At 42.5% G+C, this 14,232-nt stretch overlaps 1 protein-coding gene across 1 annotated transcript in view; it reads right to left on the reverse strand.

Moving 5' to 3' along the window:
* Positions 1 to 14,232, reverse strand: part of arhgap24 (Rho GTPase activating protein 24) — a 445,505-nt gene that overhangs the window by 329,381 nt on the left and 101,892 nt on the right. The window contains exon 2 of the mRNA XM_043696029.1: positions 10,702 to 10,901. Coding sequence (XP_043551964.1) covers positions 10,702 to 10,881 — 180 coding nt within the window. The 5' untranslated portion in view covers positions 10,882 to 10,901. The remainder of the gene's footprint in view (positions 1 to 10,701; positions 10,902 to 14,232) is intronic.

Consider the following 14,232-nt stretch of genomic DNA (forward strand, 5'->3'; position numbering starts at 1 on the left):
CATCCCCACCCCCATTCTCCCATTGTACTCTATGCTAATTTCTCCCCACCCCAACCCTCCTCTCATTTATCTCTCCACCCTTCAGGCTCACTGCCTTTATTCCTGATGAAGGGCTTTTGCCCGAAACATCGATTTTCCTGCTCCTCGGATGCTGCCCGAACTGCTGTGCTTTTCCAGCACCACTAATCCAGAATCTGGTTTCCAGCATCTGCAGTCACTGTTTTTACCCGACAGTGATTATCATTCAAGAGGGTGAGGGTCCACCTGCCGGTCTTATACCTTGGATAAGTCTTTCTGTTGTTTCTGTTCAAAGCCTGACAAAAGGAGTTGTCGCCCACCCCCTCTCCCATAACAGTAGTTATGTTGGGCAGCAGTTCCAGTCCTTGCCGTACCAGTGAAGAAAACAGCACATTGAGACAGTAAAAATCTCGTTTCCAAATCAGAGAAAAATACGAATGAAAATTTTGGTTTAGGACAAGTCAGCGCCTAAAAATGAGTATCAGCACATCCCAAAAATGTTATAAATTACATATATTTTGTATGTGACTGTCTGGTGCATCTAGTATTTCGGTACACACTGATCTGTAGGGCATTCCTGCTCGACAGTAAACCGTCCACATGAATAGTTCCCTGTCTCCCTTTCTCTACAAACTATGAAAGCACAACCTTAAGGAGACGAACAGCAGCAGGATCTTAGCTGACACTGATATATTAATCATCGAGAGTGTGGTGCTGGAAAAGCCCAGCAGGTCAGGCAGCATCCAAGGAGCAGGAGAATCGACTGATATGTTAGTACCTATTTCATGACTTTCATCACTAACTTCTAAGATTCCATTAACTGTTACTACTTACAAATAACGATAGCCACAGTCCTGATATTTTTGTGATTGTATCATGTTGCTTACAAAATGGGAGCATTATTTTAAAATCTGCAACCTACCAATACTGAAAGGTGTTCCAGTTCTCTCCCATTATAAAGGAAACTAATGGATTTTCTTTTTCAAAAAAGCCTGCATCTTCCTCTCTAGAGACTGAACATCCAATTGAAAAGTCACTGGGTAATTTGGCTGTTTATTCAGATTGATGAGTAAAGATTGAGGATTAAAAAGATTATTCTGAGATGCAAAGAGAGATCAATAAAAAAAGACAGGTGCAGAGGCAAACAAAACTGTAAGATATGCTTTCAGTGATACAATAGCAAGCAAAGAGGCAAGAGCATAAAAAGGTACAAATGGCTTGAAGCTGAAAGTGTGACCACAATACTAAATTCTCCCAATATAGCCTAAGAAAACTGAGGAACAATGTGTCCCTGTGTAAAAGTAGAAAGGCAAAATTCAGATATTCAAAATGAACGACAGGGTAGTCCTACAGGGTGACAGAACTGAAAACAGATTGATTTCTGGGTTTGATGATACTTAACACAAAGTATTGAGAGACAATGCCTTATGCCTGAAATGTTGATTCTCCTGCTCCTTGGATGCTGCCTGACCTGCTGTGCTTTTCCAGCACCACGCTTTCCAATACTGATCTCCAGCATCTGCAATCCTCACTTTCTCAAAGTATTAACAGAGCCTAGTAAGAAAGTGTGGAAGGCATTGCGAATGATCACATTGGAGTCAATGGATCATGGGGAGGTATCAGCAACCTCGTCCAGCCGTCCAACCTCATCCATCTACCCCTAATGTCGTAAAACTTTCAGCAGGAAGATTACCAAATAAAAGTTGAGACCAAGCCATACAAGCAATGGTGACCAAAAACGCAAGTGACCAAAATCCTGATTAAATGTAGGATTTAAGGGGCATTTCAAAGGAGAATTGAAGCAGAGAAATGAGGTGGAGGAATGGAGGGGTTCATAGAGGCGGCAGCCTTGACAGCCAAAGGCATGGCCTTCAATGGCAGAGTAATTAACATTAAAGATGGTTAAGGGCCAGGATGGGAGCAATGCAAACAATGCTTCCTCTGGTATATGGTTATGCAGCCACGTGCAGCGAATAACAGGTTGTGCTCCCTTCTAGCACACACACAGCTTTGCAGCAATCTCCCAGGGACTCAGTAAACTGCATACAGTAAAAGGCTGCATACAGAGAGAACAATAAATGCTGCAATCTTAGAGTGCTGCAAGGCTGGAGTAAGTCACAGCGATAGGACAGGGAGGGACCATGGTATGAAAATAAAGATGAGAATTTTAAAACCAAGCCATTGCAAAGCTGGGAACTGATCTGCAGGTGCCGAGGTTTATAAAATCATGATGGGTGAATGGGATTTGTTACAATCTAAGGCATGGGAAGCGATGTTTTAAATGATCATTAATTTATAGAATTGATCAGTTGGAAACTGGACACAGGACAAGCAGTAGGGGAGACATGGCCATCCATGAACCATTTAAATCGCTGACAGCCTCCTCCCTCCTACCCCTGGGAGTTTACTCTTGATGGAGTGAGGTTTTAGTCAAGTGTGTCAGCCAGGCAAGGGTCATTTGGGGGTCAACAAGATGGAGTGCTGCTTTTATGGGCCTCTCGCGGCTGCTGATACCTTCTGGCCCCAGTCCCCTAACGATCTTTCATCTTGCCTGTCCTCGGATTTTGCCTGTCCTCGGATGCTGCCTGAACTGCTGTGCTCTTCCAGTTCAGGCCACTAATCCAGAATCTGGTTTCCAGCATCTGCAGTCATTGTTTTTACCTCCAAATTTCCCCTGTCCATCCCTGGTCCTCCAAACTTATCAGAGGTCTGATATTTATTATCAGATGTCATTCTGAGGATGAGCTATAAGCGAAATCTAGCAATTGTTCAACATGACCTTATACAGCTTTGATTCTGAATGATGACCCTCCTCAACCCGTTGGAGAATATAAGAATTTATGTTCACTGTGGTAAAAACCAAATGGCATTATACACTTGACTACCCTGACTGCCACCTCGCCAAACAAAGCATTTTCTTCTCACCATGAATCCTCTCATCACATTTGTTATCTCACCACTTCCCACCCACCCTAGTCTTATTTAGATACCTCAAGCATTTAATCTCCTACGACCACCCGCACACCTCTGTTCTCCATCTGCATACCCTCTACATGGCCTCCGTTTGCCTCCCGAACCCTCTCCAATAACCTTCAGTTCCCTCATCCCCTTTACTGCTCTCCGCTGTGACCGTGCGCACAATGCCAGCCTCCCAAACTTCCTAGCTGCAGTCAGAAAACAGCAATTAAACCAATATTGATCAGTTCTTACCATTCAAATTGGGAAGGGTTTCATCACTTGCCCACCTTAATCTTGCACCCTACCCTCTTCACTGTCTTCAGGTAAAAACCCATGCCTTAATGCAGTTAAGTTTTACACATATAAGAGAAGGAATAAAACGTGTAAAAGTTCAGTAGTTCTTCATTGTCAGATGTGTAATTAACATCACACCTTCAACCAAGCCAAAACCAAGCTTGCAGAAAATCTGCTCTCAGAGTGTATCGATGTGATAAAGGTTCCTATGAAAAGCTGATGGTGCTAACCATAGGTAAAGTCACCAAAGTCTTACCAGACCATCAGACTACAGTCAGTTCTGCTATAACGTAGTAGATCTGTTCTCATGGAATCCCGTGTTATAAGAAAATTGTGTAACAGAAGCACCATTTAAACTAATGGGGCCGAATCGTGTTAAAACTTTGCACTTCCGAAACAGATTCCCAAATTCGCCAGTTTTGTTATAGTGAATTCACATTAATGAAACTTGAGTTATCGCAGAACGACCTGTTCTCTTGTTACAGAGAGACAACTGGTGGTGGTTTGAAACTGAGGGTCACCACGACCCAGGTTAAGAAGCAGAGTCAGGGGACAGGTTGAAAAGTAGAGTCCTTCGTGGGATCCTTAGCCAGTGTAAGAATTGAATCCATACTGTTGGCTTTTTTCAGCATTGCAAACCAGCCGTCCATCCAACTGAGCTAACTAACTTGCATTTACAAGGATATTCCTGATTCCTGAAGAAGGGCTCATGCCCGAAACGTCGATTCTCCTGCTCCTTGGATGCTGCCTGACCTGCTGTGCTTTTCCAACAACACATTTTCAGCTTTACAAGGATATTGCCAGGGTTGGAGGATTTGAGCTCTGGGGAGAGGCTGAATGGGCTGGGGCTGTTTTGCCTGGAGTGTCAGAGGTTGAGGGGTGACCTTATAGAGGTTTATAAAATCATGAGGGGCATGGATAGGGAAAATAGACAAGGTGTTTTCCTTGGGTAAGGGAGTCCAGAGGGCATTGGCTCAGGGTAAGGATGTGAGAGGGGATAGATATAAAAAGCAACGTTTTCACACAGAGGGTGGTGCATGTATGGAATGAGCTACCAGAGGAAATGGTGGAGGCTGGTACAATTATAGCATTTAAAAGGCATCTGGATGGGTATATGAATAGGAAGGTTTCAGAGGGATATGGGCCAAGTGGTGGCAAATGGGACTAGATTGGGTTGGGATATCTGGTCGACATGGACAAGTTGGACCGAAGGGTCTGTTTCGGTGCTGAACATCTCTCTGACTATATGACTGCCCAGAGCCACCAGCATGTTAATCAAACCACACTAAAACTTTCTTAATGGTCACGCATTCTTTTCAGAATCAAACCCAATCCCAGTACATTCCAAAGTTGGCTTCAAAAAGTGTATCTGAAAGAGATTTCGGACACTATAAACAGTCAAAAGTTTCAGCTAATCCTGAGCAGTGATCACCTGAGCAACAAAATACTGTAAAAGCTCCATCCAGGCAAACAGTGCAAAGCTTTAATCAAACTGCACAGAGCACACCTTGAGCAATACTCCTAGTTCTGGTGACTGAGAAACATTGGAGGGTCAAACAATGGAGAAAACACTAAGCTCATTAAACAATAATGAAAAGTAGTAGCTAGTCAGAAGATCAGCTTTAATGACCCCCCCCCCCCCCCCCCCACTTTATTGTTCGCAAGCAGCTAACAAGCTACTTAGTCAGTAGAAGTGTTGAAGGGCCTGTGTCCAGCTGTGACAATGTGAAGCTGAAGTGTAGATGGCTGAGTGCCAACAGAGAAATGTGCATTTATGTTTTAGGCTTTGGAGGCCTGCAGCAGTATTTCTGATCTTCCTGGTTTACAGTGCAGGCGATGTCTGAAGTTAGTGCCAGTTCTACATTAACCACTTTAAAAATACCACATTTGTTTTCCGCATTTTCAGATTTTTCATTTTGTATTATTTAACTTCCATCAAAAATAAGAACACAAAATTAAACCTCCAGTTTTAGCAACTTAAGAACAAAGCTTTGCAACAGTGATCCTAGCAACAGTTCCGAACCTGTCAGAAATCACCAAGATTGACCATGATGGTCTGTCCCAAATCAGATAGCAGGTGAAATGGGCTGTCCTGGAGACCTAGAGTAATACTAAACGTCGGTAAAATTTGCCCAATAGGTTAGAGATCACAAAACACAGCTCGAAGTGAAATTGACAAACAGTTTATTGCAAGCAATATTGCTGGAAGAGAAATTGACCTAGGCTGACACAGAACTGACAGTCTGTTACAGGTAGATCAGATTTCTCCTCCCAGAGCTGAGGCTGAGACTACTTTTATAGTAATGCTGCACAATGACACTGATTAAGAAATGGGAAACTACAATGTTTCGAGAAATGGAGTAATTTAGTTGCAAGGATGCTAATTGGAAAACAGTTTATTGGATAAATGTCCTGTTCCTTCACACAATGCAACATCCTGACAGCATCCTGACATTCATCTTCACAGGTAGGTGTTAAAGTCTTTTCTGGAGTGGTGAGGTGCTTCCATTGTCCTGTGGTGCCTTTCTGTCTGTCCTGCTCTTTGTGTGGCTTTGGTGTTGCTGGGTTGTGAAACTGCCCTTAGGGCTTTGAGATCTCTGTCATGTCCATGGGAGCTTAAAGCGTAGTCCATTGTCTGCGTGCTGTCTGACCCAGTTTGTGAGCTGCTCGGAGAATGCTGGGTGTCCTGGTACAATTTGGCCAATTTGCTTTTGTGGGCCTATCGTGGGTTAGCAAATCTTTACCCACACTAAACCATGTCCCATTGAGGGTGAGGACAGGGGAACATCTGGAATAGGCTTGGTCACATCAGCCTGGTCCTTCTTGTGGGTTGGTCTTCATGTTTAGGATAAATGGAGACCCCAACTCCAGGACACTGCCATGGAGTGCTCAATGCATGACCAGAATCCTGCACATCTGGGTCTCTGTCAAATTTCCAGTTGTTTCAGCATACACCTCTCAAAGTCATGGCAGGATGGCCACAAATCTTCTGAAGCAAATGTTTTTGGGGAACAAATTGGTGGAAAAATATTTTTTTGAAAACTCTGATACCAGGCACTGTACCCGTTAAAAAAAAACTCAGCTTCTGCAATTCTAGTTATTCAGCAGATAGCCTTTTGTTGTTGACTTCAATCAAACTGCAGCAAACTCCCATCTGCATAATATGAAGATTGGAATTCAAAATTCAGGCCATTGTCAAGATTTCCGTGACTGAAGGAATTTCTGTGGGAGTGTTGTCAGGCAGGATTCCAGGATGGGGGAGCTCTTTGGTATTAGTCCTAGTCAAATTCTAAACGCATTCTTTTCAATACATTTAGAATTTACTACAATAAGTATACAGAGCATTTGCTTTGCCCAAAGTTGTTTGCTGTAGGCCTTTCGCATGTCCAAGTAACTTGTGTTAGGAATGTGGTTGCATTCCCCAATATCAGCTGGTGAAGGTCAGGGACATATATCATCTGCACTGAATTTTATTTTCACTGTTCAAGGAAACTGTATTAAACATGAAGTGGCATGAACTTCAGGTCTTTGCCTTTAACTATCGCCACAATTTGCACAAGAATTAAAGCCTCCGACTTCGATATTTCAATCACAAGCCTCCACTGACTTGACAAATGAATCTTCCAGTGTTTTCTGTTTTAATTTGTTGGAAAATAGTTTTCGCCAATGTCCTGAATCAAATGTTCAAAAGTTAATCTCATTCAGGGCGGGGCATCCAGGAAGGACAGGAGTGTGTGGCAGAGGGCCTCGCCCTGATCTAGAAAATCAATCCGCAACCTTTACCACCCTTTCAGAACTACGGGTGGTTGCTCTGTTTTCATGCACATTTTCTCAATGCGAATTCGCTGTTAAGCGACTGACGAATTGAGGATGCTGCTTCTACAGCGCAAGCTTTCAAAACGTGAGTTGGCTGCAACACGGCTACAGTGCTAACACTGCAAGCACAGTTTCGAAAGCCTGATTTTTCTATAACACAGGGCTATGCAAGGACGCAACCATCACGCTATAGAAGAACTGACGGTATCTCAATATTCTATTATAATGACAAACTACAACAACGATAAATTTGTGAACAAGTCCAATCAACATTTCTTATTTTTCATTCTTGGAGGGATTCTTGTTCTACTTTTAACCCTCAGGTGGATCTGTGAACTCTGCTGAACTCTGTCTGGGCCTGCTGTGGTCCTTTGAAATATTTCCCCTGCATCACTGTATGTTCACACCCTCTTTTCACTCTAATTACAGAAGATAGGAATTTTGGCCCCATACCATGTTTCCACATCCTGAAAAACACAGATTTTTATTAGTGAACAAAACTTTTGTCTCGCCAAGTCACTGCCAGTACTGGAGAAGCTCTGTTCTTGTGTTGTGATGAACCAATATGTATTGCTATCAAGATTTATGTTTGGGAACTTCATATTTTTCACCTGTGAAAACGAAGGAATAGCAATCTTTGTACACCAACTATAGCCCAAGAAGCAAATGCAGACACATTACCACTGGGAAGATAGCTGCATGAAGCAGAACTTAATAGTCAATGATATTCTAAGATGGGGTGTTTGAGTGGAATAAATCTGTAATTGCTCTTCCTTAGTATTTCCAGTATCATCTGTTTTTCTGCTTTCTTTCAGATTAGCTTTTATGATTTTGCAGGAGCACGTCAAAATGCGTAAACTGTCACAGTGTGTTAAAGTAAAACTAATTACCTACTGCAGAATAAAATGAATTGCTAAAATACAGCCTTGATCCCAATACCACCTCAAGAATGAGCCTCCAGCATATTCAATAATGGTGATTTTTAATTAAACTGTTTTATCTCAACAACTTAGTCACAAGGAGAAAGAGCATTCATGTTACTGTGCCCAGGTTCTGAATCAAGGTTAACTAATGCTTGCGATTTTGAGTGAATTAATGTGGGATGGATTAGCATTTCATGTGCTGCTGATGAATAATGAGGGAAAGTGTATGCTTTGGTCGAAAAATACACAGGGTGCAGGAACTGTTTCTCATCGTGGTCTATTGAAATCAATGGCCGTGAAATGAAATCACGCAGCACTCAGCACACAATTGCAAACATTTACTCAGTTTTAAAGTGGTCAGCAGTGCTCAGCTGAAATCATTGGCACCAACTGACAAGGAAAAAAAATGAAACAATAGCATGAAAGACTAATTTAGATAAATGTGCTGCATTTTGGAAAGGCAAATCAGAGCAGGACTTATACACTTAATGGTAAGGTCCTGCGGAGTGTTGCTGAACAAAGAGACCTTGGAGCGCAGGTTCATAGTTCCTTGAAAGTAGAGTCACAGGTAGATAGGATAGTGAAGAAGGCGTTTGGTATGCTTTCCTTTATTGGTCAGAGTATTGACTGTAGGAGTTGGGAGGTCATGTTGTGGCTGGACAGGACATTGGTTAGGCCACTTTTGGTGCATTTCTGGTCTCCTTCTTATTGGAAGGATGTTGTGAAACTTGAAATGGTTCAGAAAAGATTTACAAGGATGATTCCAGGGTTGGAGGATTTGAGATATAGGGAGAGGCTGAACAGGGGCTGTTTTTCCTGGAGGGTAAATAGACAAGGTCTTTTTCCCTGGAGTGGGGGTGTCCAGAAATAGAAGGCATTTGTTTAAGGTGAGAGGGGAAAGATACAAAAGGGAACTAAGGGGCAACTTTTTCACATAGAGTGTGGTGCGTGTGTTGAATGAACTGCCAGAGGAAGTGGTTGGACTGGTACAATTGCAGGATTTAAAAGACTAGGTAAAGCTGGATGGGTAAATGAATAGGAAGGGTTTAGAGAGATATGGGCCAACTGCTGGAAAATGGGACTAGATTAGGTGAAGATATCTGGTCGGCATGGATGAGTTGGACTGAAGGGTAAGGTTCTGTGCTGTACATCTCTATGACTCTATGGTTATGACACATTCCTCAGTCTAGAAGAGATTAAGGAAGAATTTTTTTTAAAACTAGATATTAGAATGTCTGAGACATGTTTCAAATTCCCAGCTGCAATGCCGTGAAGAGTATGATTGTTTAGCATAGACAAACTACTATAGTGATCATTATACTGTTATTTGTTCTATTAGTTATCATAAACACTATAATTAGCAAGTAAAACAGTATTGAAATATTATCTATTATTAACGTCCTCCACCTCCCTTTTTCCCATCAGCTCCCCTTCCCCCACTTCCACTCCCCTCTAACCTTTCTGTCATCTCCACCTCTCTCCCCTCCCTCTGCCCTCTTTCACACCCCACTCTCACATCCAACGCTTGCCTCAGGCCCCCACCTCTAACACCCCCTCCACTCAGGTTAAACAAGCCGGAATATGCTGGAGGCTCATTCTACTCTGATCCAACATGGAACCTCTGGCCGTGGTGAGTTATCAGGGAAATAATTTCAGGGAGTCTGTGGGGTGGAGAGTGGGGGGCATGAAGAGTCATTGGAGGTGAGAGGACTGAGAATTGTTGGTGGAGGAGGGTGGTTAGTTAAAGGGTGATCCAGTCCCAGTCTGGCTGAGTGCTGGGCTTCTGCAAGGAGACAAGCCACTGGAGACCAGTGGGATAGAGGACAGGAAGGATGATGAGATGATAGATCAATACCATCAAGATTTTAATTCCGTGCATAGTTTGTCATCAGGATTTGTTCCAGATTACAACAATCGATTTCAAATGATGCACTGATCATTTCAGAACACCAACGATCACTGAATCAAAGTCAAAGCTTTCTGGTATAGTAGCTCCTGTATTTATTTAGTAAGCTACTGACAGCCACTTTTTCCAGCCTTGCTATTTCCCAGGGATTCTTCCCTAATCTTTAAATGGTGTTGTTTTAGAATTTCATTTCTTATTCCTGTTGATGGATTTCCAGCTCTGGAAGCATAGAGCTTGCAAAATCACTGAATGCATGTGCTACCCACTAACAAAATAGCAAGTATTCAGCTGCAAGAGGGTCTCACCAATAATGCTACACTTCAGTAAAAAATAATAGATACTTTTAGCCAACGTGCGATTGTTTTCCCATTGGTTTTCCTTCTGTTGTTACCGTAATTGTTTTAATAATAAAATTGGCAACCTGAAAGCCTCAGAAATGTCACTCTGACAAACTGGAATTATGACATGCAGTCCAGCAAATTTATATTTTATTTGGACAGATCTTCTCTTTTATTTCGAAAGCTCAAAATCATTGGTAGTGAGGCCACACAACTCTCTTTCAAAAATCACAGCAAACTTTAAACAAAAATGCAAAGGAGAAGCAAGTCTAATACTTTAGGGCACACCAATAAACAATTAACATAAAAATATATGACAGTACCTTGTAATCCTGTGTGAGATAATAGCTCAAATAACCACATCTTAATCACTTCAAGTAGGGCACTACTACATTTTACACTAAATTGACATGATACCTGATATTTACTTTGGAAACGGCCTACTTACCAGTGGCCTGTTTTCTTCTTCATCCTTATAATAATGGAGCTGGTCCCCCTTCAGCACAAACCACCGTGTGTGCCAAGTCTTGACAAAGCCGCCTTGCTTTCTCAGCCATCCACACTTAATGACGTTCTGTCTGGCTCGGCCAGCCTGGGTGCTGTCCAAGGAGCTACTGTGCTCATCCATTATAAGACTAATAGATTTCCCTGGCAAAGAGAAACAGCAACCAATTAGGAGAAGAGATATAAACATCTAGCATCTTGGAATATAAAACTAGATTTCAAATTTTAGGACCATATCCATAAGTCCTGCTGCAAACCAAACTCCCTCCTCACAAACTGCCTAGATCAGAGCAAACGCCTGCCTGAAAGCTTAAACAGGTTGCTCCTGCCAAGGATAACAAATGATCAAAGAGTTGCAGGAGAAGAATCCATTCCATGCTACATGATGGATGTCAATAACACAAAATCAATACAGAGTTATTTTCCCCTCTTTTGCACCCATGTCATTCATTCGCCCAAACATAAAACATTCACTCACCAGTTCTTCCATCAATGTTCCTGTCACATATTTCAAATATCTCAAAAAGTACTTTCATATCTATGAACATTAAAGTATGTGGCATCCACTAACTGACTCGAGAAAACTGTACATATTCTGTAGCCACAAAACGTCTCACCAGGGATTGCTACTGTATGCACTGCAATTGAGGATTGCATGGAGAAAAATGTGCGCATACTCATTGCAAACATATACATTGTTTATCACACTTACCTTTTCTGTTCCTGATTATGTTATGAACAACTTGGTTCTCATCGAAAGTAAATGTGGAACTGTCCAGAGTGATTTTTCTGTGCTTCCCCAATTCAAATGCAAAGCACAAATGCAGCATTCCCAGCCTCTGGCCACATTATTTATTTGTTTGCTCCAGTTCAGTTTATGGTCAATGGTAATCCCTGAATGTTGAAAGTGGTGATTCAACAAAGGCAAAGTCATTAGGTAACAGAGGGAAATGGTTAGATCCTACTTTATTGGAGATTGTCATTGCCTGGCACCTGTGAGGCAATAATGTCAATTGCCAGTTATCAACCAAAGCCTGGATGATACCCAGGTCTTGCTCCATATGGATATGGGCTGCTTTAGTATGAGAACTTATGAATGGCACTGAACAATCTGCAACCATCAATGAACATTCCCATTTCTGGAGCTGAATTTTACAGAGAGCCCCTCTGCCAGCATTTTGAAGACAGGGCTCTTATAAAATGCAGTGCATAGTCTTTCACGTCCACCCTACCTCCCATTTTACACTAGGTAGGAAGGCATCAGGCAGCCAATCTGCCCTAGATGCAGTTGAGTCCTAAAATGATCAATTAGTGACCACTGGAGCACACTATTCTGCCTCTGTCTCCATTTTACTGACAGCAGTCAAATAAATAATGTGGCTAGAGACTGGGAATGCTGCAATGAGTCACTCACTTCCTGATTCCTCAAAGCCTGTCCATCATCTGCAATTTGCAAATCAGGAGTGTGATAGAATACTCCCCACTTGCTTGGATGAGTGCAGTTCCAACAACAGGGCGGCACGGTGGCACAGTGGTTAGCACTGCTGCCTCGCAGCGCCAGAGACCCGGGTTCAATTCCCGCCTCAGGCGACTGACTGTGTGGAGTTTGCACATTCTCCCCGTGTCTGCGTGGGTTTCCTCCGGGTGCTCCGGTTTCCTCCCACAGTCCAAAGATGTGCAGGTCAGGTGAATTGGCCATGCTAAATTGTCCGTAGTGTTAGCTAAGGGGTAAATGTAGGGGTATGGGTGGTTTGCGCTTCGGCGGGTCGGTGTGGACTTGTTGGGCCGAAGGGCCTGTTTCCACACTGTAAAGTAATCTAATCTAATCTAACACTCAAAAGGCTCAATACCATCCAGGCCAAAGCAGCCCACCTGATTAGCACCCCTGCCTGGGGATGGGACAAGGGGAGAGGAGACTCTTTTGGGGAGCCCCTGTGTCCACAGGAGGCAGCCATTCCTCACAACATGATTATTCCTTATCATGACCCCTCTGAAAAATGGAATTCCCACTTCTCCCCTTGTCTCCTTCACTGGAGTCAGCCAACAGCTCCAGCCAATATCCTCAATTTATTTTGAAGTCCAGCTGTATGGCTTTCATGTTCAGGCAGTGCCTGGGGTTCCAGCAAAGGCCATCACTCAAACCTGGCACTGCTATGGTTATGCAGACACTGAAAAAACAGATTGGTTAGGAGCTCTCGAAGGCAGGCTATGTTCCCCAGACAAGATTGAAAAATCGCATGCTTAGGTAATTAAATTTGCTTCTAGTGACCAAGGGCTGCTGGGGGCTAGGTTTGTCACCTGTAGGATAGCGACTGCTTTTTATGTTTGGAGGGATGGAGGAGGGTGTGGAATGCAGGGATATGGTGCTCTAAAATACAACCCCTGCTCTTATGATGAAGGCAATCATGGATGAAACAATTAAAGGTCGATAAGACCAGGAACTCGTCCTCAGAAACTCCTGCAGCAAAGTTCTAGGGCTGAGATAATTCATCTTGAATAACCCCAATCGTCTTTCTTTGTGCTGCATATGCCTTTGACCAGGGAAGACCAATACCTGACTTCCACTGAATTCAATTTTACTGGGGCTTCTTGAAGTTACGCTCAGTCAAATACTGCCTTGAGGTCAATAGCAGTCACTCTCATCTCACCTTAAAATCAATTCTGTTGTCGCAGCCTGGACTGAAGCTATAGTGAGATCTAGAGCCAAGAGATTGGGGCTGAACCTAAACTGTGCATCAATTATTCAAATTTTACTAAATAATGTCATGACACGATCAATGACACCATTGCTCAAGTTTGAAAGTAATTTGATGGAATGGTAATGGCTAAATTGGATTTGGCCTGCTTTTTGTGGATAGTACATATGTAGTCCTATGCTAAAACTTCACCCAAGTGGGCATCATATTTGTAGGTATGCCTAGTACTGCTCTTATCGTGCTACACACACACACACTCACACTCACACACACTTCATTGAGCCAGAACAGTTATCCTGGTTAGATTGTAATGGTAGAATGAGTTATATGTAAATTTTTAAAAGAATATTCATTTGAATACTAAAAATACAAATTGAAAGACATTAGTGAAGCAGATGAATTTTTATAACAAGCTGTTAGTTTTATGGTCATCATTATTGAGACGAGCAGTTTTGACTTTGAAGCAAAGTGGACGGCAAAGTGTAACCACTCATCAGCTACAGATTGTCAATGTGAATCTTTTCCCCTTTTTTAAAAGTGGTTTTTCCCTTAGCCTTTCAACTTCCCTTTCCTACCTCTTTTAACTTACAATGACTTCACCCTCCCCTCTTACAGTCCCTCTCTTTCTCACGTTCTTCATTTCAAGGGACCATCTGCATATGTTAAAATTAAGGTTCTGGATTAATATTCCAGTAACATTACCATTCGGCTGCTGCTCTCAGAGCTGTTAATGTCAGAGATTTATGCCACATGTAATGCTAATCACTTTACAATGCAGG

This window comes from Chiloscyllium plagiosum, chromosome 1 (assembly GCF_004010195.1).
Source record: "Chiloscyllium plagiosum isolate BGI_BamShark_2017 chromosome 1, ASM401019v2, whole genome shotgun sequence".
NCBI classification, from domain to species: Eukaryota; Metazoa; Chordata; class Chondrichthyes; order Orectolobiformes; family Hemiscylliidae; genus Chiloscyllium; species Chiloscyllium plagiosum.